General features: G+C 45.0%; 1 protein-coding gene across 3 annotated transcripts in view; it reads left to right on the top strand.

The window, feature by feature from the left end:
• HCN4 (hyperpolarization activated cyclic nucleotide gated potassium channel 4) overlaps positions 1 to 27,366 on the top strand; it is a 104,230-nt gene that overhangs the window by 11,265 nt on the left and 65,599 nt on the right. For all 3 annotated transcript variants that reach the window (XM_086620154.1, XM_086620155.1, XM_086620156.1), the window contains exon 2: positions 18,202 to 18,625. In XM_086620154.1, coding sequence (XP_086476280.1) covers positions 18,202 to 18,625 — 424 coding nt within the window. The remainder of the gene's footprint in view (positions 1 to 18,201; positions 18,626 to 27,366) is intronic.

Consider the following 27,366-nt stretch of genomic DNA (forward strand, 5'->3'; position numbering starts at 1 on the left):
AAGGGTGTAGGTAATATCTACAAGGCAGTTTCATGAGAATTTCATCTTGATTATCCTTTTCCATGTACTACTGTAGATTTGGTTCCATCTCTTGTCCATCTTTTGTTAGGACCACAAAAATTGGTAGATCTATGTACTGCTAGGTCATTTCTGATTAATTGGTTCCTTTCTCTTAATAAGAAAACTGGTTACCAATGCCTGTACAGTTCCATGTATGGTGCTATATTTTGTGGCACATTTAGAATTAGGCTGGAGAAAGACAGGAAAAAAGCCTGCACAGGGAGGGAGACAAGACGAATTTTACCTTTTGTGTCCATAAATGAGAATTGTGCAGCCCCTGCATGGGGTTTGGAGATGCTCTAAAAAGAAAATGTTCCATCTGTTCCTCACTGGTCATGTGTATTGCAAAGTGTGTTCCCCTTTTCTTTGGGAACATGTGACTTCTTGACTTTAGTAAACACTCCCAAATAAAAGGTCTGGCTTAGGAGCTGGAAAGATGTCTGTCCTTCTCTGTGGCGTGGCAGCTTTAGAAAACATCCTCTAAGCTTGCCGACTGTCGAATCTTTCAGATAATCTGTTGTGACCCTTGGCTTTTAGTGCAAACGCAAGTGTGCCATGGTTAAGGTGATGCTCTGTATGCTGTGATTAGAGAGCAACTGGGCTTGTTCCACAGCTGGGAACTGGAATACCTGGGTCAAAGACACAAAACAAACTCCAGATCTGGCAATGACTGTTGGCTCAACCCTGCTGCATTTGGGAAGTTTCTGGTCCTCGGTTTGGCAAAACCTCATGTCAAGTTACATTGTTAGGAGCTTCCCTCGATGTATTCCCGTGATGACTGGGCTCCTCTGCCGTCTCTTTGCAGCACAGACACTCCTCTCCCATCTGCTCCTGATCCATCACCCAAATGGGGTGAATTCCTCTGGCTCCTTGTTGTCTCCATACATTGATGGAAAGTGGGGCCAAAGCCTTCCAAACGAGGGCGTGGTTGCATGCTTCTTTTGTGGCACAAACAGGAATTTAGGCTAAGAGTGGCAGCTGTGGGTATGGCCTAGGGCTCCTGCTTTTGAACAGGGGATCTGGAAGCCTCATCTGCAAGTAAATTCACACAGCAGAATCTGCACTGCAGACAAAAAAAGATTTGCCTTGACATCATCTGCCCTGCTCTGAGATCCGCAGTCAGTCAGAAGAGCAGTGCACAGCTCTCAGCCTCTCTAGCTCAGTAGAATTAAGGCTAAGCTTCATCATGAGCTAATGCAAGCTGTTCCTACCCCAAATAATTGGCTGCTGGATGGCTTTGTGTCTGTCTAACCAGTACTGCACGTGGGTGGATGTGTTATGTGTGTGTGTGAATGAGTCTGCTTTGGAAATTAATACATAACATCAGGGGTGCGTTGATAATGCAATACCTCACGAGTGATGTGGATGTGAGAAGTGTAAAACAGAGCTCAGCCTGTCAAACATCTGTACAAAGATCACTCTCCCTGGGACCACAGGATGGTGATTCCCACGTCCAGACCACAACTACCTCTTTTTTGCTCTTCCTTCCACCCTTAAACACCTCAGATGTCTTTCTAGTCCTCCGTTTCCCATAGCCAAAATTTAAAACCAGGGGAAAAAAAAACAGGGACATTTCTCAAAAGCTCAGTCCTCCAGTTGGCACAGCCCTCTTTGCAGGGCAGAGCACCCCTGGTGAACAGGAAATGACAGAGGTCTTGGCTGGTCCGTAGAGATGAAAAATAATGCGTATCCATGAGCATAGCTGTGGAGACACTGATGTATAGAAGTCATGCATGACTTGGGGAGTCAGGAGATGTAACCCCTCTGGGACTTGGCAGCTCTTATAGGGTATTATTTTCACAAGGCTGAGCTGTTCTTAAACACTTCCTCTAGTGTAATCATCACACACACATTTTCTCAGTAATGGCAGGCCATCAGCATTTCTTTCTAGATAAGATGTACGGAGACAAGCTGTGAAAGAGCTGAACAAGATGCCTTGGCGTTCGTCATTCACATTTCCTCAGCTTGGCCCACGAATAAGCTTTAGATCTTGCTTTCTGTACAAGTCCTTGTTGCTGAGTGTTTTTCAGGGAGAGAGCACCTCTTTCAAGTAAGGACAGGTAAGTGGAAACTGGCGCCTGCCCCAAACTTGGATACTAAGATCTGCAGTCCAGTTAGGGCGGAAGACATATGGTTGGCTATACCTTCAGTTGTAAAGGTTCAAGGTGGAGCATAGTTTTCCTACAGCTGGTCACAACAGGAGGAGAGAGAGTTCTTCACAAGCTCTTTGAAAACTTGTTTTTCAAAGGAAAAATATGTATGGTCCTGGTTAGCTCAGAAAGTGGCAGGGAGGATATTCCAAATAAAGTAGTTTTGTGATAATATAAACTACCTTTAGCATTCAAAATCCATGGCTATTGACAGAGGAGACTACTAGCCTGCCTACTATAGGCAGCCAGATAACACTGTGAGTAATTTTACTACGATTTGAATGGTGTGCTTCAGCTTTATTCATACCCTGCCCTGAAGCAGTAGTTGTATGTTGTCGTGCTGTGTACTGGGTAACTGCTGCATTTCACCTCACCGTTAGCCCTGCTGCAGTACTGGGTGAAATGGTTTCTCCACCCACTGGGGTTCTTGTGGATGCAGAAGGATAGATCACCATCTCTTTGAAATTAGGTTTTATCAGTAGACTTACGGAGCCGAATTCGTTGGTGAGAATCCATTTGAGCTAGTGGGGATGACACTGGGAATCAGTTTTATTCCTCGGAGCTACTTTTGGCCTCTCTCTCTTGTATATGTACCTCTGAGGCACATATGGGCACCGCGTCTAGCGCTGTCTGAGACCTGCTACTGTTGCACTACAGTGAGAGGTACCAGATTACATTCACGTTTTGGTTTTTGTGGAGTGGATCTTCGAAGTGAGGTTAGCTCTCCGCTGCTACAGTATTTTAGTGCACTGAATTTTCTGCTCTTCGCCCACAAAAAAGCTATTTCTGGTTCAATGATGTCTTTCATAAAGGAGATCCCTAATTTACAATCTGTATATCTAATGAGCTAAGATGTTTTTGGATATACCTGAGAGCAGAGCTAATTTGCTGCCTGCTTTTCCTGGACCCCAGTGAAAGACCTTCTGCGGTTCCCCACAGAAACCAGGGAGTGCTGAGGATGTTGGCTGGAGTGACTTGCAGAGCTTTCCTCCAGGTACCCTCGTCACTGAACCATCTTTATGCTTCTTTTTCTCAGCCTTCCTGTGATCCATTGAGTGCCAGCCAGTTGGGTTGAGTCATATCACGTTTATTTCTGGTGGGATGAATTTGAAAGAACGCAGTGGAAAACCCTGGTTTTTGCCTTACTACTGAGCTTATTTAAGCAGAAGGACTAGATTAACTAAAAAGAAGAAAACCACAGAAATCACGTAATCAAGCATTGTTGAAATGCACAAGTTCCCGGCTAATTTACATAATATGCTAGCACATCCCTGCTCCTGCCGAAATCAAAGGTTAAGTCAGTGCCTTGAAATTGGGTCCTGTGTGTGTAGAAGTAAAAAACCTACAAGTATATTTAATGTTCTAGAGAAGAGGGCCTTTGAGAGTGTGTTCTTGTTTTGCTTCTAAAGCTGGAATTCGTTGAGACATTGCTGCCATCCCAGGTACCCAAAACAGGGCAAGGAACAGACTTGCCTCTAGGCACCACAAGCCAAGGATAAGACATGTCTTTCCTTTTAAGACACAAAATTTAAAAGTCTGGAATAGCCTTTTGTGGCTGTAACTTTCAGTACCCAGAGCACTTTTAGGTTCTTTCAGGTTTTCTTCTTTCAGACTCAGGACCTGAAGTGCATCTTTCTAGATTGGTGAGGAGGGCGGTGGCATCCACGAAATGTCAGTGCCCATCTCGCAGTTGCATGTGCTTCTCTGGGCTTCAGACATGGATAGACCCTGTCCTTCCTGAAAGACAAAAAGAAAATAGAAGGAGCCTCTGGGATGAGTTCCTGCCTTGAAGTAAGGGGATTTAAAATTTAAACCAGGTAGTCTCGAAATACACACTCATTTGTCAGTGGAATCTGCACCTTAAATAGGCAGGAAAGTACCTGAGTGTCACTGCCTTGGACTTCACTTATTCCTTAAGTCTGTGGTAATTATATTGGTCATATGTCCAAAAACCTTTAAAGAGATGGTTATTTCACATTCACTTTGTAGCGTGTCTGAGCCCTCACGGTGAAGTGCAAATACAGTTTTTTTTTCATTATTTATTGGGTTTTCATGACTCTCGTATCTGCACTGTCCCAGCTGTTTGTAGGAATAGCTGTGTAATATTTCTGTGAAATAGCATGGATGCATATTCCCATTTCATGTCTGGAAAACTAATACACAGAGAAACTCCATTATTTCCTAGCGAGTTACTCACAGGATCTGAACTTGAGTTGCGTAGACAGCACAAGTAGCTCCTCAGTGATAGGACTGTCCTCCCTTTTTCTGCAGTGTCCCTCTAGGTAGGATGGAAACTGGCAGGCTGGAGCCTCCGTGTTATGTATTGATGGAAAATGGGCTGCATCAATCTGAATATATTTCTGAAACAACTTGTTTCTGGCAGGTTGCTCATTCTAAAAATATATTTATTTCTAATTGCTGAGCGGAATGCTTAATGAATTCTTCCTTCCCAAGAACAATTAATCAAAGAAATGATTTAGGGCTGGCACTTGCTCCCCCAGGGCTCAATGGCTGTGTTCCATTGACTTAAATAGAGCAGATCAAGCCCAGCCCATACTGGAAAAGAGCTGTCTAAGCATTTTTTAGTGGTGTCCATCACTATTTGTCTGGATGTCTCTGGCAGAAAAGTGCTATATATATGGGAGGAGCAGCACTGGACATCACAGCAGAGTTACAGCAAGCTGCTGTGTTTTGCAACCGCTGTTTTCCAGTTTTGTGTATTTTTTAGAGAGGGGTATTATGCAAACTCCCAGTGATTGTAATGGGGATTCTGAATGGTGAGGGAGGAAGGGGCTGCAGTTACAACTCACTCTGGAAGGTTTCTTGACTGGAACAAACGGCTGGAGAGGGACTGTGCGAGTCACTGAGACCCTGCAACATGGATAAGAGCTTTGATAAAGGAGAATCCCCACCACGTCACAAAGATGTGCTCTTTCTACAAAAGCTCAAAAGTCAGAAATTTGCAGCGTGTCCTGGAAAGAGCGGGAGAGATCCTTCGACATCCTGCATCTTGGCAAAAGCCAGATATGTGTTAAGTGAAAACACCAGATGCCCTAACATATGCTTCCTTTACAGGAGTGTTGTGCAGCGTGGTCCGTGCCACACAGGAAGATGAAAAGCCAAAATGGCTCCTACCAATCTGATGTGAGGGGTGAGGCCTTACATGCCCCAAATCTGCCCATTGAATTTTTAATATTCCGTATAATTAGTGAGTCAAAGTGTCCTGTTTGGGTGAGGAGTGGGTCTGACTGTACCGTTTCAAGGGAAATACCTATTTTAAATGTTCAGTTCCTGAGTTTTCCATTCTCCTATCTCAGAGCATTCACCAAGTCCTCCTCAAGGAGGACCAAGTTTCCTGCTGCCCTTAAGTTTCTGCTGGGTTTCCTCGTTTCAGTCAGTTTGATGCATAAATATTTCTGGGCACAACAAAGAATAGTTTCTCAGAAACTGAAAAGGGCTGTGGAGCACAGCGGCTCCTTGGATCAAGCACTGCCCTTGTGTGGAGCTGGAGTGCTAAGTTGGAAGCCGAGTTGGATGCCCTTGAGACAGCGGAGTGGATGTCAGGATTCCTGGTCTCTCATCTCCTTTCTGCTGTGGACCTGCATGTGAGTGAGGCACTGACTGCCTCTGTGCCTCAGTTTCCCCAGCTGGCAGATGCTGATGGTGAGACACAACCACCTGTCGTAAGTGCTTTGAGGTCAAAAGGAAAAAATCTCTCGTGAGCTACATACTGTTTCAGTACACGCAGTAATTAATTCCGCATCCGGTGTTTGGAGGGGATAGTGGATTCACATGGATGCCTTAGCACAGTATGTTTCTTTCCAGGCTTAAAATAATCAGAGGCAATTGGACCTTTTTTTTCCTTAACTGCTGCATTTTTAGAAGGTGATTCATTTCTTGTCTGGGGTCTCAGATACCTGAGTAGCCCCAAGATCCCAGCAGCATTATTCTTTTTGAAGATTCATTGTGCTCCAGTCCAGCCTGAATAACTCATTGCAAACAGGAGCCTGATGTTAGCAGCAGGAGGAGTTGAGAAGGAAAAATATTTTCTGCTTCTGTGAAACTGAAACACACATAGTCACTACCTCGTTATCATTTCAGATGTCTCACTCTCTCCCACCTCCATCTTCTCTTCCCCACAGAAAGAGGCTTATGGCTGGCACTTTGTGCTGAAGCTTGTCTGAAACACTGGTGCCAGCGTTAACATTTCCCACCAGGGCTGAAATTGATGATGTAAATCAGTGTTCTTCTGTTGATTCTCCTGGAGTAATACTGATCAGTAGGAGCCAAAGTTTGGAAACAGTGCAAAATATTTACTCCATCCATGCCAATCCGTGGTTCTTACACATCGCTCCTTTGGCATTTCCTCAGCCCCTAACACTTGAAGCCATACTTCTCACAGAGTAAGCAGAAAATTTGCAGTAGAATTGACGTCCCTGTTGACCAAAGTGGTTTTAATCCAGAAGCAATACCTGTTAAAGAAGGTATTTGACTTGGGAGCGTAGGTTTGGAGGGAACTCTGTCTTCCAGGTCATCTTACCCTCATGCTACATAACCACTAGGTGTGTAGTGAAGTGTCCTGGAACATGTTCTGTCACTCTGGCTTTATCTCTCCTTAGTCACCATGTGGTTTAGGAAGTTTTGAGCCTTTAGAGTAACACATCTTTGAATATGATCATTCCAGCAGACCAGTGGAAAATCCCAAACTGCTTTCTGTTACTTCTTTCTGGCAGCTTTTTGGATTCCCATCCTGCCATTAAGCAAGGAAAGAAGTAGAATTTTTTCGCCCTGCCCCTTTGGCATATCCAGGGCTCATGCAGAGTGGTAGGAATAAGCACGCACAGGCGCTGGAGTCTGGCAAATGCTGTTGTTTGTCTCAGATGTAAATCCCAGGAACAATAAAAGTTGAAGAGGGAATGTGAGAAAGCCCGTAAGCCTTATCCTGCAAGCAGAGATGTATGTCCTTGAGTAAATTGCTTCATGTAGCTGAACAACAGCTGGATCAGGCTCAGGTTTGATCCATCTTCAGACACAGGAAGCTCTTCCTCTGTTTTTTGGTCTTTCATCGTAAAGTAATTGGATGTAAATGGCCAGCTACTCAGCTAAATGACATACGTAGTTGTTTCTATGGCTGCTTAAGCCCACTGGTGACCTGCTGCAGAGATGGTTGTCCCGGTGGTGGATGATTCAAAGGTTACAGTGGGTACTCCAAACCCGATTCTCTAGGAGCCTCTGTGAGAGCCTAGATGTTGTAATAAAAGACCTTGTTTCACTCCACTTTCCATCTGGGGAGGCTGGAGTTGTGATTTCGTAATCAACACCAAACTGTGGTATAGCAATACCTAGGAGGAACATTTTTAGCATCTTGGATGGCTAGAAGTCTTTTTTTCAGCCTGGCAGATGACTTAGCTATCTGCTGCATGCGTTTGTCACCTCTTTGTGGCCTACTGCAGAGCCTGAGGGCATAAATTTGTCAATCCAAGGCCAAACAAGAGCCAGCAGAGAGCAGAGCAATGTCCCCTCCACTGTCCCCCACATTCTAAACTGTGATTCTGATCTAGTTGTGTGACTCATGCCATCTCTCTGCCCTATTTTAGTGTTTAATTTTAGTAAATTTGGATTCCTAGTGGTGAGGCTGACATCCTCATCTCATGTAAACTGATATTACGTCAAGAGAGCCATGTCAATACAAAATAGTTAAAAATAGTGAAGAATCCAGCCTGTCATCTCTGTAACTTACCAAGAACATCAGTTGGTGGAAGATACCTGTTCCATCACTTGGTGTCGTGTGTTCTCTCCCACTCTTGCATTTACTCTGAGTCAATATACATAAATACATGTATCTATATAGATGTAGAGTCTGTACCTGCAGATCTGAATCCTGTCAGTGTGAGTTGCTGTTAATACTCTGACACATCAGATTCAGAGAACTTGTCTTTGAAATCTCTACCTGTGTATCTCTGAGAAATCAGAGTCTGGGCACTCTGAAATAAGATACGGTCCCTTTCCTTCCTATACTTGGGTACAAATCAAACCCTTGACCCAATATCGCTGCTTTTTGAGACTATTCAGAACTCCCTAGTGTGGATCCACCTTTCTAACAGGCTGCCCAAACATTTGAATTTGTGTCATCCTAGAATCTGGACATGGGCCAGGGCCTGAACTTCATAATGTCACAACTTATGCGTGTCTTTAGGCTTTAGTCCTTCACATTCCACAACGTATTCATGATGACTTGGAAGCTGCAGCCCTTATTGATCTATCTGTTCTCTACAACAACAACATATGGCACGTTTCCATGGCAATAGGTCCCCCTAAAGGGGGTTCCTTCCTTCAGTTTATTGGTCTTTTTCATTATTAAATCATCAGAGATAAATGCACGCAGATAAGGGTCAATGTCTGGATCAATGGGCAGCAAACAAAGAGGAACTTTTCCATATTCATACAAGGGAGAGATTTCAGAAGATCAAACAATGCAGAATTGCCAGGCCCTTAGCTTGTCAGCCTCATACATAATGTGTTCTGGGAGCTCTATGAAATCGATACCCATCTAACACCTTGAAAACCTGTGGGATTCGGCGTGGGGGTGGGCGCAGAGGAGGGGCAAATCAAGACATATTTATGAGCACAGTAGGGTGGGATATGAAGAGAGGGTTAAGCTCTCTGGCCTGCTACAAATAGAAAATTGTACTTCATTCCCTGACTCTGGGAGGGTGTGGTGGTGTGGGTTCCTTCTGATGAAGTTTGATGAGACAGCCATGAAGTGGAACACATCTTATGCAGTGATGTGGCTGTGTAGGAGGTACTCCCTGGCCACCAGCACCTGGTGTGCTGTCTGTCTATATGTTCCCTCAACAGGGAGCCTGAGATGGTCTAACCTACCACCATTAGGGAGAGGAGTCCATCCAGACAGGCTGGTTTGCCAGTGGTTGTGTTGACCTGGTTTCCTTCTAGAGCGAACTTGTGCTTATAAATCTCCTGCTGAATCTGTACCATATTATCTTCCCGATGGTGTCTCCAGCCACTGCTGCAAGGAATTTCCATTAGATCTTTGATCCTTTCATTGGTGCTATGAGAAAAACAATAAATTGTCTGGGTTCAGTATGTAAATGTTCTTCCTTTGGGCCTTCAAAAAGAGAGGGACTAAGCTTTCCTACAGGTAGTACCCACAAAAATTTCACTGGTTTTTCAGCTTCTTACAGGGGAATTCTCCATGAGCTCGTAATAGCTGCATCCAGGCAAGTGAGAAAATATTACTAATGCTGTTTTTAGTCGGAAATGGGATGTGTGCTCTATTGGCCTCCATATTCCAAATTTAGAGCCGGAACAAATGAAGTCTCTTGTGGCTATCTCTGTTTCTGTGTGTGCATTCCCTAAAGTGGAAATGAAATCTTATTTATTTTTACCTTTCTGGGAAGATTGGGTTCTAAGTATAGATTTCAGATATGGTTTACTCTGTAAGGATGGTGTCTGCAGGCAGGAAGGCAGCAGGAGTTGAGGAGAGTGGTCAATGGACTACTTCATGCCAAATCCACCATGACTTTTCTTATTCTTGTGACATGTTTATGTTTCAGCGTTATTGGAAATGAAGTGCAGGAGCATATTGTTTCTGTGTGATGCAGGATGTCTGCGGACGAGGACTAGGTGTAAGTGTTCCACTACGTTTGCATTTATCGACTGGCAGATCGCACAGAAAACTCTTGAAAATGCTCATGCAATTTCTGTGAAGCACGCCGCAGGGTTCGGTGGTAGGCATTGACTTTACAGATTAGCTGTCCGGAACACTCATTATCCCAGGACAAGTGCAAGCCAGGCAGCAGCTCTGTAGCCTCCGTGAACTCTTCTGTCCTGACATGCCGCAGATTGTAATGAAACGACACCCCGCAATGTTTGCTCAGCCTCCCTGAAACTGAGCTTGGTGATACCACTTGCTGTGTCGTTCACATACCCCCTGCGGCATTTGGAGGAACTTGAGTGCAAGATAGCATTATCTGCTGGTTAGAGTGCTGTTGTCCCAGCCAAGTCACTTCAATTCTATCATCAGCTTTCCTATCCGAGTGAAAGTTAAAAACACTTATGAGAAGGGGTGCCAGCAGCTCGTTGGGATAGAGTTCCGTATTTTTTTTTGCATGCTTGAACAGTGTGGTTTTGGTTCATAACTGGTGCACTTCAACGCAAAGATAATAGAAAGTGGTTGGGGTTTCCCAGACAGAAAAATGGGGAACGGAATGAAGTTGTTGCAGCAAAGCTGCGGAATGTCAGGACTGTCAGCCTTGACTGATTCACAAAGCCTGTTTTAAACTGACTAGATGGAGGCCATAGAACTGCCTCTGTCTTGATAAATCTAGTTATTGTGAAGGACAATCTGTTTCTTGGTGGCTCCTCTAGCAGCTGCCATAGGCAATGCTGAGTGTCTCAGCTATCCAGAAGAGCTCCAGAGGGGAGATTTCCCTGGAGGTCCCAGCATATGGCACGTTCTCACTCCCTGCAGAGGCCAGAGCCCACATGAGGCGAAGGCTTTGCCATTTCTCCTTGGCTAATACGTGATGAAAAAGGCAACTCCCCTGGTAACAAGCTCATGTCGCGTTCTGCAGTTTTTGGCCCGAGCTGGTGGGAAGAGCAAGCTCCAAGGCTTTTAGAGTCATGGCAATAAAGTCCGGGCTCGTCCAAGGGCACTGCCCGCCACGGTGCTGTCCGGACGCAGCACGGGCTGCACCACCAGCTCCCAAACTCTGTGTTTGCTCAGAGCGTTGAGCTGTGTCACGGTTGCACAAACACGTTCCCTGGTAGATTACCCTCAACGTAAGGTCTGCTTTACTGGTTCTCAGTTCTATGAATTCTCCTGTAAAAATCTTTGTCACGCAGATCTTCATCTCTTTACGAAGCCTGACAGTAGAGTGGGTGTATTGTAGGGACTATCAAAGAACTAATAATTTAAGCTAACTCATATTGATATAACACGTTGTGTTTCGTACGTTAAAGAAAGGGCGTAATTCATCATGTACTATGTTATAATTGGGTAAATGCATCAGTGCCTCAGACGTGGTGTTTGCAAATTGTCGGGTATTACAGAGGGAGTAAAAATATTGCTAAGTAATGTGTATATTTATATTTTTGCAATGGAAGAGAAAGGACATTTCCCCTTTGCTGCTACTGATCAAATGACAGTATGGAACCTGACAGGAAACCTCTTCTGAAACTAGGCAACCATTTTTTCTGAATAGTAGTTCTGCCTCTGAATAAGTTACTTAAATCTTTAGTGTCTCATAGTCTATTTATTTGTAACATAGGATGATAATGCCTTCTTAATTTTATCTGTTGGGATTTAATTAGTGTATGAACATAGTCTGAAAAATGCAAGGTGTTGGTTATTGTTTAATAATGTAGTGTTAGATTTAAAAGCAGATGATAGAGAAGCCACAAAAAGCTAACATGCATGGACTGCATGTGTTAAAGTGTTACATAAGCAATAGCTTTCTTAATTTTCCACTCACCAAAATCCATGTAATTATATTTTAAGGTAATAATATGAGCATATGTATTAAAATCGAAACACGGTATGGAATTCTGCGCTGTTCGGAGGGGATTAGGTGAGCAATTATGTAGATTGGAGACAATCTAAGTGAAAGGCTAAATACAGACCACGGAAAATATCTTGCCTCAAGTAAAACTGACAGTTGAATTCAATGAAAATTTTGTCAAAGACAACACATGAGTTTTAAGAAATGCAGATGCAAAGTGCTCCAAGGTATGCACCTGGTTGGTAGCGGAGGCTGTGCTGTGAGAGAGCCCTCCTAATGCACTCGCTGATGCAAGCACTTAAAATTCATCACCACCTAATAGACCTTTTGCTCCTGATAGGAAGGGTTATCACGTGCAGAACTGTATCCCATCTTAGTAACTCACTGATACTACATACTCTCTGGTACCCAGCGGAGGCATCGTGGCGGCTATGGCATCAAAGTTCAAAAGGAAGATGAACAGTTCAGACCACCAGCTGCTGCCTCCTTACTGTCATCTTGAGGAGGCAGTTGGAACATCTTCCTTAGACCCATAGGTGCAGGTAGTCCAGATGTAGCCCTTAACCGCTGTATCAGTCCTGGGTCTGTCTCTCACCACTGTTTATTTTTATGTCCTGGTGACAGGACACGGGACAATGGCTTTAGACTGAGAGAGGGGAGATTTTGATTAGATCTAAGGAAAAGATTTTTCACTCAGAGGGTGGTGAGGCACTGGAACAAGTTGCCCAGAGAAGCTGTGGCTGCCCCATCACTGGAAGTGCTCAAGGCCAGGTTGGATGAGGCTTTGAGCAACCTGGTGTAGTGGAGGGTGTCCGTGCCCATGACAGGGGGGTTGGAACTAGATGATCTTTGAGGTCCCTTCCAACCCAAACCATTCCATGATCCTATGACTTTCCATGTATTTGCACAGCAACAGCTGGCAGTGTTGGTGTGCAATCCAGAAGTTGGATTTGGTGCAGCTCATGTTCTATAACAACTATGGCTGAATGAGAAGCAGCCAGCGCTGCCGAAGCAGGCAGCCAGGGAATTCTGGAGGAGGCTGGGACACAGAACTCTTTTCCTTCTGCTGTTGTAATGCATGGCTAATTACCAGTGCTCTCAGGCGTTTAGTTGGGATGGCAGAGGATACATATTATTTGCATAGATTGGTCAGAAGGAATTAAAACTGTTTGTCTTATTCTTTAGCTAGGTCCCCCTAATCATTTCCCATTATATAGCACCCAGAATATTCTTGTAAGCCATTTATCTCTTTTTTTTGGTGGGTATTCATTTCAAAGAGGTTTTCAAGTGCACAGGTATTTGAATATTTAAATATTTAAATAAATGAAGTCTTTTAGCAAGTGAATTCTTGGGCTCCGTAGCTGGTTAAGTGCCCTTTAGTGTGTTTAGGAGCAGTGAATCACCATGTTCCTCCTATTTGCTCTGTGAATAATGCAAAGTTTGTAACTCTCCAGTAGAAATGCACCTACTCGTATCTGGGAGAAGTAATGCTTCCAAAGACAGGGAGGGATCCATTCCTGCTTTTTCTCTTTCTCTCTCCTTTGTGTTCAGATACCTATTGAATGGCTGCTTTCTGGAGTAAACTTTACCCCCACCGTTGCTGCTCCAGCCACCCTGACATCCACTAGTGCTCTTTACAAAAGATGATTCTATTTCTAGCCCGACTAGCAGTCCTGGGAATTCAAACGCGACCTCTTTCCTATCAGGATAGTTGCTGGTGAGCCCAGCAGTGTCTAATTCAACGTGCAGTCCAGAGGAGGGGAAAGGAGCTGCCTCTCTGGAGAAAAGGGCAGATTTTCCTCAGCTTTTTAAAGGAACAACGTTGCGATTCCTCCCCATACAAAGCAGAGGATGGAGATGGCATTTGTGTCTCAGTAGGTGGCACTCTGTTTCTTGAGTCAGCACCCAGCTGGTGCTCCTGCCTGGCCTTGGCAGAGCAATTGGATTTGTCTTTGGTTTTGGTTTAGCAAGATATGTTCATTAAAGATCTGTTCTTGTAAGGTTAGGAAGGTTGGCCACGGTGTCTGAGCTAAATTCCGTTGCTGGTGAGCGTATCCTGGCTCCCTGGCTTTTTCAGTTAGACGCATTTTTATTTGTGTTTTCTTTCTGTGCGCTTTCAGGCGGCGCCTCGGTTCAACCCAGAGTTGGCTGCCTTTCAGCAGAAGCTGAAAACATCCAAAAAGCTTTGTTAATTTAGAGGTGAGGTTGCTCGAGTCTATTTTCTCTTGACGCTGCAAACACTACAGAGCAAGAAAAGAAGTTAAGGCCACAGATGTGCCCCTCCGAGGGGCAGGCTGTGAGTGCCAGACTGACACAGTGATGCTGACCGGGCTGACCTCTGCAAGTCACTATTTTCTCTCCAAGGGGTCACGATCCTTCCTGAGCTCCTGCGCTGTAATTGCTTGCGCGGCATCATGGAATGGTTTTGAAAAATCAAGGTTTATTTAATTAAAAAAATGACATCCGAAAGCGATATTCCTAGCCTCCTGTTACGTTATGCACTAGACAGAGCAGAAAGATGATCTAACGTTCTGGTCAAAAAACACAAACTAATTCCTACGAAGTGTACGTACTATCAAATCAACTGAGTGACACCAGCTATGCTTAAAGAGCGTATGTTCTCGAAGTGGATTTGCCCCACTAATTCTCAGACACGTTCTGTTACAACTAAATAATAGGAATTAAAAGATCGGAGGTAGCAGTGCATGTTAAAATGTGATTTCAGATCGAAGAAGCGTGCGTAGAGTAGGATGTGGTATAAAAAACCAAGTATGTTTGAAGAAGACATCTGGTTTATATGGTGCTGGCTGTTCCCTGCACTGTGAGCTGTTTGGTTGCACTGAGTCAACTACAATAAAACAATACATTCATATTTATTAATTTTTTATGTAGGCTTTTGGAAACAGGAAGAGAAGTGAGAAGTAGACAGGATATCAGAGGAAGATGTCCATGAGATGCATCTCTGTTAAAGACTTTTTCAAGCCATGTGAATAGCTTCAGATCTGGTTAGACTCAAGGATCAAATTCAGATCCTAACTCTTATTTAGCCTCAGATTTCCGTGGACAAATCCCAGTCTCTTCATTTTGCCATGAGGTTTCTCCATCTGCAAGACAGGGATAATAACTCTGTCTGCCTCTCATGGGTGCAGCGGAGCCAATTTCATCACTGTCAGCTCGGTGGAATCCCTGGGTGAAAGGAACAACAGAAATACAGAAAACATGGGTTATTAATAGCTGGTGCTTGCCCTTACATACATCACATGTGCCGTTAGTCATTCTGACCAATAATTTACAGGGAGCGAAAAGATGTTCCTCAGCGGAAATACAAAATGACACATGGATGATATTAGGCCTCGGAGGTGCTGCGGTCTCTGAGAGTCTCTTCAGTCTAAATCCAGTGGTGCCACCCTGAGCAGATCGTTCTTCATGTGTGGGTAAAATTTAAAATGTGCAGGAGCTGTGGAATCTTAATAGCTAAAATTTAACTTCTGGGCAGTTTACACCAGAAAGGAATTTCCTGTGCTGGAATTGGTGTGCAGACCAAATTCTTGATGATTTTCAGCTTTTTTTGCCTCCTTTGTAGAATCCAAAGGTTATCTCCTCCCTGACACATCAGATACCCTTTTATTAGCAGAGGTGCACTGGATACAAAAGTTTACCTTCTGTGTGTTGTAAGTGATGGCTTTAAAGGTGCGAACTGAGGGGAGCCTGGGACAATAATCTTGAGGCACTAGTACACCATTGAGGAGAAACGTGGTTTAAGAAACACATGGCAATGAATTGTAGCACTTCATCTGTGCTCGTCCACATTGCAGACCGTTGCTTCTCTGCAGACAGTTCAGCAGTTAGAGCAGACTGGGACTGAAAAGCGTGTGTGAAGTGGGTCTGAAGAGCTTAGAACTGGAATGGCAAGAAATGCTGTAAATCAGGATGCGGGACAGATGACGGTGGTATGACCAGCCTTGACTAGAAGAGATGGAGGTAGCAGGAAGTGCTATAGTCAGGCAGAAAGCATTTTACTGGGGTTGTGTGTAGAAAATATCTTACTTAAACTGTGGCCCACCCTAGCCACTGTTGTCATTGTCCCCAGTTCCCACTAAAGTACTGAAATCACCAGCCAGCGTAGAAATAAGAGACAGAAAAATCCAAAGATCTCTGAAGAAAACCACTTACCTTTACGTCTCTGCATGTCTGGCCATGTCTGTCTCATGCCATTAATTTGAAACTTGGGAAGAATCATTTTCTTTGTGCATATCTCCTTCTGTATCCCCCAAGACAAATTAAAGATGGCTGAGAGGTTATTTATTTTCGGTAATAATATCCACACTGCTTCCAGACTTCCTGCTATTGTGCGATTATTTAGATTAATTGACTCGGAAAGCTGCAGCAGCATCTCGAGCCCTTAATAAGGAAGACCACAACATGGATTTATACGATATTTATGCATATTGCTGTGGGACACAGCCTTGCTCTTGGAAGCGTATGGACAAATCTCATCGATGAGTATCTACCAGCACCAACCGTACTTCTACACTAAGTGAAGGCTCGCACGCTACCTTCCTTGTTGGGGCATGGCACCTTGAGAGCAAGAGAGAGATAGTTGATGACATTTTTAGAAACCTCGTTAGTGGATAACTTTGCTCATACTGGAGTCAGTTCCCATCAGCCTCTGCTGAATGTTTCTGAGAATCGCTGGTGTGCTGGCTGGTTTGTGACCTTGTCTGTGCATGAGTAATAGCTGGACTCTTAAACATGCTTTTAGATGCTTTCAAGTGTTATGTTCTTAACAGGGAGGGAGAATCTGTACAAAGGAGGCTTTTAAGGCGTATTCTGCCCGTTTTGTTTTCCTGCTGAGAGTTTAACATTTCAATGTGTTTGCCTCGCTGTAGTGATACGGTTCTGCAGCAGCTCGGTCTGGTCCAAGGCCCAGGCTTAAGCTGAACAACTCTTACCAAAGCTAGATTTTGAGGATCTTTGAAGCAAATCTGTATCTCCTGAAACATTTCAGTGATTTTGACTGTAAACTGCCAGACAGGTGGAGAAGCAGCATGTTCTTGTCCTTCTTCAGCAAACCCAACAGTTTCCTTCCTTGCATCATTGTAAACCCAGAGTTGCTCTGTTGACTTCGCTGCTTTTGAGCTGATTGCTTTAAAGGAAGGCTCAGTTCTCCTCTTTGTGTTAACTTACTGTCACCTTTTTTATCGTCTAGGGAGTTAGGCTTATTTGGTTCTCAAGAGATTAATAATAATAATAATTTAAATGCCATGCTAATTTGTGTGACTCACTGGAAGGGCCATTGCAGCTTTCTGAATGTTGCATCCTCAGGTTTAAGCAACCAAACCTGATAATCAATTTGCTCTGTGTACTTTGCTCCTTTGCTGTGACAAGTGCACCTTAATACAAGTTATTTATGATCCCTTACAGTATTACAGTAGCTGCCCTGCAGTATATAGTGTAGAGCTGATGAGATCTTGGCAGTGTGAAACCACAGTATGTTGGCATCTCTACATATGGAACATTTCGAGGGGAATGGAGCACCACTGCCTTGGACAGGGAGGCTCCTTTGTGAGACTCTCAGCAAATTATGAGACTTGGAAAAATTTTTAGTCCTCGCTCTGGGTGAGTTGGGGCAACACTGTGTGAGTGTGTGTCTTTTACACTAATACCTGGGGAAAATCTTGAAAAATCCCAAACAAATACATTAGGAACTGTATTCAGACTGTGTGTCCAAAACAAAAAATGGATGTTGTAAGACCCACTGGATAATATTGACTTGCCAATAAGTGAAGATAAGCTTTTTGGAGACAGTGCTTCATGGAACCGTAGTTAAATGTTGTCGTTGCTTACTTCAGAAATGAAAGAGATATTTCCAGGCACATGGCTCCAAGCTTTATCAATCATTTCTGTACAACACTGGAGTCTCTAGAGCGTGGACTAAACTCACGAAGTCCAGATTCAGCGTAAGCTTGGCTTAGCAAGAAATCTAAACTGTATGTGGTAGATCACAGCACGGTCTCCAGTTCCATCCTGGTCCCAGTGCTATCAGTGCTAGCTACTTCTAAAGAAGGATCAGGCAGTAGGAGCAAGCCTGATGATTTTAATTTGGATTTATTGGCATACGAACTCTGAAACTTTCCAAATACTTGTTCTCTGTCTCTCTTTACCTAACAGTGGTTGTAGTAACTGCAAGTATGTCAGTCTCTTCTTGGGTGACTCTCAAGTCCCAGTCAAAGTTTTCAAGTGGGCATGTCTAGCCATGTACTCAGTTCCTCTCTGAACCCTGTAAGCCAGAAGATGAGTGTTCCTATGATATTAAGTATTTAATTAGCAGCTCGAACATCAAGCAGACTACCCAGAGCATTGGGAATGAATGACAGTAGAGATGTATAAAGCACAATAGTTCTGTTGACCTGGGTTCCGTGATCTCCTACTCTATAGCTGATCTCACATGTCTCTGTCTTGCTGTCCAGGTTTTACTGGGATTTGACCATGCTGCTCCTGATGGTAGGGAACCTGATCATCATCCCTGTGGGCATCACTTTCTTCAAGGATGAAAACACTACCCCATGGATTGTCTTCAATGTGGTTTCGGACACGTTCTTCCTCATCGACCTTGTCCTCAACTTCCGAACAGGCATTGTGGTGGAGGACAACACAGAGATCATCCTAGACCCACAGAGGATCAAGATGAAGTACCTGAAGAGCTGGTTTGTGGTGGATTTTATCTCCTCCATCCCTGTGGACTATATCTTCCTGATTGTTGAAACCCGCATTGATTCCGAGGTGTACAAGACGGCTCGGGCACTGCGCATCGTGCGCTTCACGAAGATCCTCAGCCTCCTGCGGCTGCTGCGACTCTCCCGGCTCATCCGCTATATTCATCAGTGGGAGGAGGTGAGCAGAGGCTGTGATGCACTTGCATCCTAAATCTTTTCTCCACTTTACGCTGATATTACACAAAAGTGCTTTCTTTGAATGCCCGTTCTCCTGCTTTATCCCAGTGTGAATGCTAAAGAATTGTGTCTTGAGTCTAATGCCATGCTTTTAGCAGGTTCCCAAGGGAGCCTTCAGCATATTGTTACTTACTCACTTGAGACTGTGCTATCTGCTTCACAGTCGTAAGATATGGAATCTGTGGAGGTGATGCGTGGGCTGGGAGGAGAGTAAGTACAGGTGGACTCCCTGCAGGAAGTGTGTCGTTATAGAGCTGTCTTTGAGGAGAGCAGTTAGCCAGGCAAGCGGGGTCTTGCCCCCTCAGAGCCCCAAAAGCTCCAGAAGCAGCTGAGAGGAAAGATCTAGAGACAGCTGATTCACAGAACCTGTCGCATTTGTTTACCCAAGCGTCGTCTTCTTTTACATGCTTATCTCTTGGATAGACGGCTCGGTGATGTATTTATAACCTTCTTGCTTTCTAAATTCTGACACGATGTTAAGGGGAAGAGGAAGGAAGAGCAACCTGCAGACAAATAGGATCTGTTTGAAGATGTAAGTGTCTGGTGAAAAGCAAGAGCCCCGCTACCCCTGAACCCTGTGCTGTTCCCAGGGGAGTTCCAATACTCAGGATGAGTTGTCAGGCCTAATGTGAGTGAAGCCACAACCTTACAAGTAGCTTGAAAATGACTTATTTTTTCCTGTCTCCCTGCTCTCCAGAGCAGAGAGAAAGCTCCCTGCAGCTTTCTCCGTATGTCAGGAGCATATTTTCAGGACAAAGAAAGCTGGTCAAGGCAATTTCATCTTCCTCCCCATACTTTCTCCTCTGCTTTGGAGCAGAGCCTGATGCAGCGCATGATCTAATGCCGAGTGTGCTCCTGGGAATGTGAAGGGAAAGCAGCCATGTAAGTCATGGCTAGATTGGACTGAGCTGTCAGAACACTAACTCATGATAGAGCTGAACCATATCCTCCTCCCAGCATCACAGGCTCAGAGGGGGAGCACTGGTGCATGCTTTACAAATTTCAGACTTCGTCTTTGTGGTGTTACAGTTTGTGAATGCTTCACTTGCAGCAGAGCGTAATGCCTTGTCGAAGTTTGAGATGACACTGTGCAAGGTGCTGTACAGATGTACAGGGAGAGACGGCAACAGCCCTGAAGAATTCACTGCTAAGTTAATTTGCTTCATAGCACAAGCAGGCAGGAAGTGCATGGAGAGATGGAGATAAATAAAGCAGAAGTGTCCTTCTCAGTGTGACTCAGTAAGTCGGAGACTGAGCAGAGCAATGAAACATCTCCAGGTCTGTTGTCTTGGCCCTTGGTGGCATTGCTTCTCTGTCCTCTAATCCGAGAGTGCTCAGGAAAGGCGAGCTGATGGCTTAGGCTGGTGTTAAAGTAGCTTCTTCATATGGATTTACATGTAGCCACAGCAGTGCAGAGCTCCGTGCTTGCTTGTCTCTGCTCCTTGATTTCCTTTCCATAAGGTGGCTGAAGAGGATTTAAGTGTATTTGCTGCTGATTGTACTGAATTTGTTTTAAAAAAATAATGAAATGGAAGCAAATCAGCCCCTTTCCCTGTCTTGCTTCTCGTGCAGTTTCACTGAGCATCCATTTCTAGTTCCAGTCTCGTGACACCAATCGGTGGGGCGTTGTTCCCTTTTGCCGCCCGTCATGGGTGCCAGGGGGCATCACAGCCAGGTGCTCTCTGGGACCCCCTGAAGAACAGACTCCCTGGAGTGATGCAGTGCTGCAAGTGGAAGGGACAGATGGTGTTGGATTGCAGTTGGAGACTGCAATGCAGACTCTGTTATGCATTGCAGAGCCCAGCAGAGCAAACATGATAGTCTTTTTTTCAAACAGGGCTCGACCCAAGCAGCAGTTTCCCGGAGAGGGTATGATACTGGGAGCTTTTCTACCTTCTCAGCTGGGGGAGGGAAGCAGAGAGAAGGGGTGATCCCTTGTCATTGGCACAGTGCATGCTACAAAGCAACAAGGAGACGGGGAAGAGAAGTACTGCTTCATCTTTGTGTGGGAGTAAACGGTTGTGCTCCCTGGAACCTCACTGACAGTTCTTTCTTCCTCTTCCTCTGAAGCGCCTACAGATGATCCATCTCGGAAAGTTCACATTACTCTTTCCTCAATGCATAGATCAGCAGTGATGATCTGGAAATGTTAATTGCTGTAGGACGGAGCAGTGTTGGACTAGGCTTACTCAGGGTGTACACAAGGGACAGGTTGCTGTGCAGAGTTAGAGGAGGAGGAGGGGGTTGCTGAAGACTCTGCCCTCCTTTGCTCCCTCACACTGCCCCACTCTGTGTCTCCTCTGCTAGGTAGTATCCTTCTCTCTTAGGGACTTTCCATATGACTAGATAAACTAAAAATAGTTTATCTATGAGTAAACTATAAAAATAGTTTATCTCTAGTGCTGAGACTCCGGGTCCTGCATGAGGAGGAGAGGGGGATCCAGTATACACAGAGATGTTAATCTATTTACTCTGCCTTTTAGACAAACATTACATCTGTGCATTAGTGTTACTCTGAATGAGTACAGAGGTAAGTGGTCACTTCCTGATTTCATAGCGAGCCTCTCCGTTTCTTCCCCTGCAATTGTCCATGCTCTGCATGAATTTATCACTCACCCTGCAGTGAGCAGAGAGCAGCCTTCTCTACGGCTGCAGTGCTGTAAAACAGCCAGCCACTCATCAGTTCCAGATCAATGCTAGTCAGGAGTCTGTGGGCTCCAGAGCCAGTGGTTTGAAGTGCCTGCACCATTCTGGCTCAGCAGTGGACTGCTCTGACATCCCCTCCCAGATCTGAAACAGGTGCTTTGGGGACTACAGCTGGGCAAACACCCGCAAGTAAAAAGCAAAAAGCAAAAAAACCCAAAAACAATCTAATGCACTCATGCTCACTGGAGTATGAAAATAAGCTTAATTCCAAATGTAGCAGTTTCATTTGCATTATCCATTTTGCATGAGTGGTCCAACGAATGAATTTACCAGTAGGGCAGAATATAAATAGAGTCTTTTTGAAGTGTCTGCCATATCTACCCTGCAGTAGGAAGCTTGATTGCAATGTAGGAAGGCATACTCGCACTGGCTCGAGCCTAGCTTGCCTGAATATCACATCAGAAACTTCAGTGTCTGGTAGTTACCAAGTCCACGAGTGGAGATCCCAGAAGGCTGGCATGGTCTGTGCCTGGAGCTGACTGCCAGGGTTAGATCGAACACGGGTACTCCAGTCATGCTGTGGTCATACCCAGGGAAGCTCTCGTCATCTCAGCCTTTGAACCACTCCAGCAGCTCTTCAGGGTATCCGGGTTGGTCAGTGGTTCTCGACCATGTGAGCGTGGAGGCACATTGTCACTCACAGAGTCAGGGAGTTGGGTCTTCACACTGTTTTCTCTGAGAAACTGTTCAGAGAAAGCAGACTCTGAACATTCAAACGTCCTACAGACCTTATCCCAAGGTCGCCCAGCAGAAAGAATAAAAGCAGAATAATACCATGTAACCCATATACTCAATCAAAAGGAACCAATGCAGTTCAGATTGTGAGTGTTAGACAAAACCAACTCTTTAGGTTTTCCGAAGCAAAAATGATTGATTTTTTTTTTTCCTAAGTGCATTTTGCTGAGCTTTCCCTATTTTATGCACCACATCTACCCCCGTGTTTGGTGCCAGGATGCAGTAACCTATATTTAAGATCAAACTATTTGACTTTGGAACAAGCATCATTTATTGGGACAACAGTAAAACCCTACTCCTGTAAATTGGTTTCCAAGTAGCACATAGGCTAAGAGAACAAAAGTATTTTGATTTTAGAATCTATGTGAGCGATGGGAAGAAAAGGAACTAACTGGTTTTGATATATATCACAATGATAAAATTATCGTGAGAGGATCTTTTCAGATTTTTGTCAGGAAAAAAAAAGTTTACAATTTTTGAAGCTGAAATCTGAAGAAAAGGACAATTTGGTGATTTTCAAACTTGAATGAAAACTTGAAAACTTTCCTGAGTGCTGTCCTTTTCTTCCCTTGGTTTCCATATCACATAGAAGTTTTAGAATGGAAAGAATGCATCTTCCCAGGTCTGTTACTGGGCACAGATTACATCATCCGAAAGATGACATCACTTCTAAGAAGATTCAGAGACATTCAGAAAATGGATTCAAAGACTAGAGGGCCTATGTGGAAGGACTAGGAGAGAGCTTCCAAAGACTGTGAGAATATGGCTCCCAATTGATTTTCGTTTTCATTTGAACAGCTAATTCCCTTAGTTTCTTCTGACCTATTTGTAGCCTTCTTTAAATTAAATTAAAATAACGTGGCTAGTGGCCTGGGGGATGTAATATTAGGCCAAATCCATAACTGGATCCTGAGAAGGGAGGAGCTGGGCAAAATGGCTGTTCTCAAGCAGCACAGCAGGGTCCCATTCCATAAGCAGTTCAAAATAGCTTAGCAGATTTTTTATCGATATGATTTGCAATTCTGTCGTGTTAAATAGCAAGGCAGACCCATGAGAGTAACTCATGAAAACCTCTGGCCACCCTTGAGTAAAATCAGACTCAACAAACACTGGTAATGTGGCAGGGAGGGGGAGGGTGGGCTGGGTTTCTTCCTAAATTTGCATCACCTCATTTCTGAAGGCAGCATTATCAAGCATTTGTCTTTAATGTCATTACAGGAGCTTATTAGAGCCATAATGCAAGTTACAGTCATTTGCATTCTCACTGCACAATCTGACCCAAAACTCGAGCATCTTTTCCCTTTGGAGAAGATCCCGGCTGCACTGAAATCGATGGCAAAAACCTCTTGTTGACATATTGGAAGATGGTTGTTTCAGATTTTACCGCTGCCTTTTACATTGACCTGTTTTCACTTGTGCAGCACAATATCCTTGTGGAGGGAGGACAAACAGAAGGAAACAGATGTTTTCTGTTCCTGGACAGACACTGCATTGTCCCTCACTTGCCCATGGGCAGCTGATGATCCATCCTCTGCCCCGTGCCATGTTACCTTTTAGGAGAAAGAAACCTAAAAAAGTTTTCTGGTGGGTTTGTCTTTAGCACGAAGTTCTACTGTTACAATGCAAATTAAGCTTCCCACCTGGGCGATGGGAATACAGTTTCAAAGAGAGTGTCATAAAAAATGGGTTATAATGAATTATAAGGAGCCAGGCAAATATTTGAATAGCTGCGCAGCTACACAGGTTGCCATAAAAAGGAAAAAGCTTTTTATTTTTTTTTACAGTCACCTTCTGGCAGTGCTTAATGTGTCTTCTGTCAACAGGATGGTATGATCGGGGGAATAGATGGCTTGAGGGGTTGGGATTAGGGCATGGAGCCATTTGTCTCTAGGTCAGTAGCTCAGATCTGGCTTGTAGCAAGTGAAAATCATTTGCTGTCTCATGGATGGTTTTTCTCTCATCTGTTCTCAGTAGACAGGTGCCTGTGTGACAGAATCATCTAGGGGACTGGCCCTGGTAAGCCTCAGGCTGCCTGTAGCAGCAGCCATGGGGTTAAATTCCCCCACACATCTGAAGTGAAGTCCCCACTGACCACGGTGTAAGGGGTGTTAATAAGAGGGTCTTGCCAGTGCCCAGCCTCTGGTTCTCCGTGTCACAAGGACTGGCAGTCTGGGCTTTTGTGCTGGATGGAATTATAACAGTTTTCAAAAGAGACAGGCTGATCTCCTAATGATCTTTAATCACTGTGATAGCTGGTTGCTGCTCCAGCCTTTCATTTGCCTCTTCCCTCAGACTCCTCCTCGCCTACTCCTTACGTGTCCCTCCGCTGGACACTGTGGTAAGTTTGCCTTTCTCTCGGGGAGCTCACGTCTCTCTATTTCTCTGCCAGCACCAGCTGCCTGCAGCTCAACGCCCATATCTTGCCAGCTGCCTGTCATTTTTCTTCAAGCCATTGTTTTTGGAGGGGGGTTTCTGGCAGGCTTTGTTACTGCTGGTGTGTTACAATAACAGAGGGTCCTCAAAGGAGAAGCACTGGAGTCTGGCATGAGGAGATTCATCCTCATGAATTCAGGAGACACTGATCCTGCAATCAGTGTCATTTTCTAAGATTTAATACCGTGGAGGCTTCGCACTTTATTGTTGAGGTGTGCTCCAGCTGCAGTGATTTAGGGACCCTGGACCCTCAGCGTATTGACACAGCCTGCCGCGTTGCTGTCAGAGAGCATGGTGGTCTGTAACAGGGAGAGGAGTCTGGACAACCCTGTGCTCTGACTGCAAAGTGAAGGAAAACTTCTGGGAGCCTTCTAAATCACAGAAAAAGCCTGTGAGCTCAGGAACTGGCCAGGGCAGTGCCTTGCACCCCTTAGGAGCAGAGCTTCACACCTCAGCAGGGCTGCGCCCCATAGAAAAAGCACTGCGAAGGCCAACCTGAGAGGGTTGTACCCTCCATGGAGCTGGAATGGAGCATCTCAGGTTGTGCACAGCCAGCCAGGGCTGAGCCCTGTGGCAATAGTTCGTGTAGTGGCGTATACGTGAGGTACATATAGAGAGCTGATGTCAGGAACAGCCGATGCGGCTTTCGAAGCCAATCAGAGGGAGATTCCCGTTACCGCTTGGATTGCTGATCCACTGCCAAATCTGGTTTTGTCTTTTAGCAGTATGGGAATCGTGTTCTGCCAAACTCACCCTGTACTTTAAGGCCAGTGTGTCTAAGGCACATTAGCCTTGGCAAGTGGTAGCAAATTAATTGCTCCTCTCATTGAAGCTTCTTCCAGGAAGGCACTATTGATTGCATTCATATCAAGTGAAAAACTTTAATGAGGTCGCTGAAGAGAACAGCATTTCCTCGCCTCGCTTTTTGTATTTAGCAAGACAGGGTTGGAAAGGAACGTGCCGAATCCGTAAGTTGTGTGAATGAAGCAACAGCTTGGCCCAAATAGGACTGTGGGCAAAAAAAATCAAGTTGGTTAGTGGTGGTGGGGAGAAAAGGGAATTTTGGAGTGTAAGAAGGAGCACAGCAGCGTGGAGTTGCTTTTTGCCAAGAGAAATTGAAATCAGTTCCTCTCCCCATAGAGCATCCTCCTGTGCTCTGAGCCAGTCACTGGGCAAGGGGAAGTGCCAGATGGGGACCTGAACAGCTGCTCCTGCTGGAGTTGGAGTGAAGGGGAGAGCACATCTCTGCTAGCAGGTAGTGAAAAATGCCCCACTCACTGGCATCCTTAAAGGTTTAGATTCTGGAAAAGAATCTGTATCTGAACAGCTTGTTAGCTAGGTGTGTGGTTTCTTCCATCTGGTTTGCTTTGCTTGTCTCCTCCCTCGAAGCTGGTGGGCACTCTGAGGCACCACTGGACACCAGAGGAATCTCCTGTAGTGAGTACCTACCTTGTCCATTTTGTTCTAGTAGGGCTGGTGGGAGAGAGCACCCAGTTATCTGAACGCCTCGCTGTCTGTAGACGCAACACCCTGTGGCAGGTGCTGTTGTGTTGGGGAGCTCAAGGCAGAGCAGAAGCCTGAATCCCTCTCCCAGACCAAGCTCTCTAGGATGGAGCACAGCATTCAGACCTCAGGCCTCAGCACCACCTCCAGATAATCCTGTGACTGCACGATTCATACGCGCTGCCGTGCAAACAAGGCAGCCGAAGGCACGCTCTTGCCTTTCCAAGGTGCTGTGCACTGAGGAAGGGGGGTAGGGAAATGTCAGCCATGCAGAAAGGTCAGGACCCGTCCTGCCGGCGGGGCTGCGCAGGGACTCGGCTGGCTGCAAGGGCCTGACCCCGTCATACCGGCTGGGGAAAGAAGGAGCACTCTTCCACAGGGCAGCAAAACCCGAGGCCAAGCTTTGGCTCTGAGCAATTCTCACTTCCACTCTAGAGAAAGTTGCCAGCCGCAGTGCAAGACTCTGCCACACACCATGTGTGGGGAACTGGAGCTGGAAAGCCCCAGCCCTGGGAACATGTTTGTTTTTCACCCTCTTGTCTTCTTGCCAGAAATATGCTAATGTCATGCAAGCCAGCTTTGCTTTCCCCACTAGGTTGAGGTGAAAGGAAGAAGAAGTCTTTCTCAGGAAGGACAAGCTTCACTCCTGAGCAAGGCACAAAGAGGTGCGAAGGTTTAATGGGCAAGAGCCTTATTGATGAAGTTATTTTCTGAGCACCGCTGTGAAAAGAGCTGTTTCGAAGACAGTTTCAGGACATGCAATTATCCAGTTTGCCAGCTTAATGCATTCGACTTAACCTCATTTTTATGAAGCAGAAATCAATGTGGTAACTTCTCCAGAGCTCAGAGATGACATTTTATTCTTGCTTCTCTCATAAGGATGCGAATTTTTAAGCTTCCTCTTCTCCTTTAACTCCTCCCTCTTCCAGTTTTGATTAAGCAGGAATACCCCAAGGGCTAGAGGAAAGGGTGAGGCAATTTCCACATTCCCAGAGTCACACTAGAACAGAAAATGTTTCTGAAATCTCTTTGCAATACATGGCAAAATTTTCCTTATTGCCTTCTTGGAAAAGGACTTGGAAGTACATCTATATCTTCACTACAAGAACCTTTTTATTCATTTCATTCAAGCACCACTTCACCGGGGAAGAATTCCGAAGTGTTATTGACAGTGCTGATCTTCACCACTGCTTTTCGGTCCAAGGAACGTGTGTCCCCTGTTCTCCGCTCTCCCAGCATTTGTCACCTTCTCAACTCCCACATGGTCAGGGATATTTTGGTAACTGTTCCTCCTTTGTGTCTTCT

The sequence above is a fragment of the Tauraco erythrolophus genome, chromosome 14, assembly GCF_009769465.1.
Source record: "Tauraco erythrolophus isolate bTauEry1 chromosome 14, bTauEry1.pri, whole genome shotgun sequence".
NCBI lineage: Eukaryota > Metazoa > Chordata > Aves > Musophagiformes > Musophagidae > Tauraco > Tauraco erythrolophus.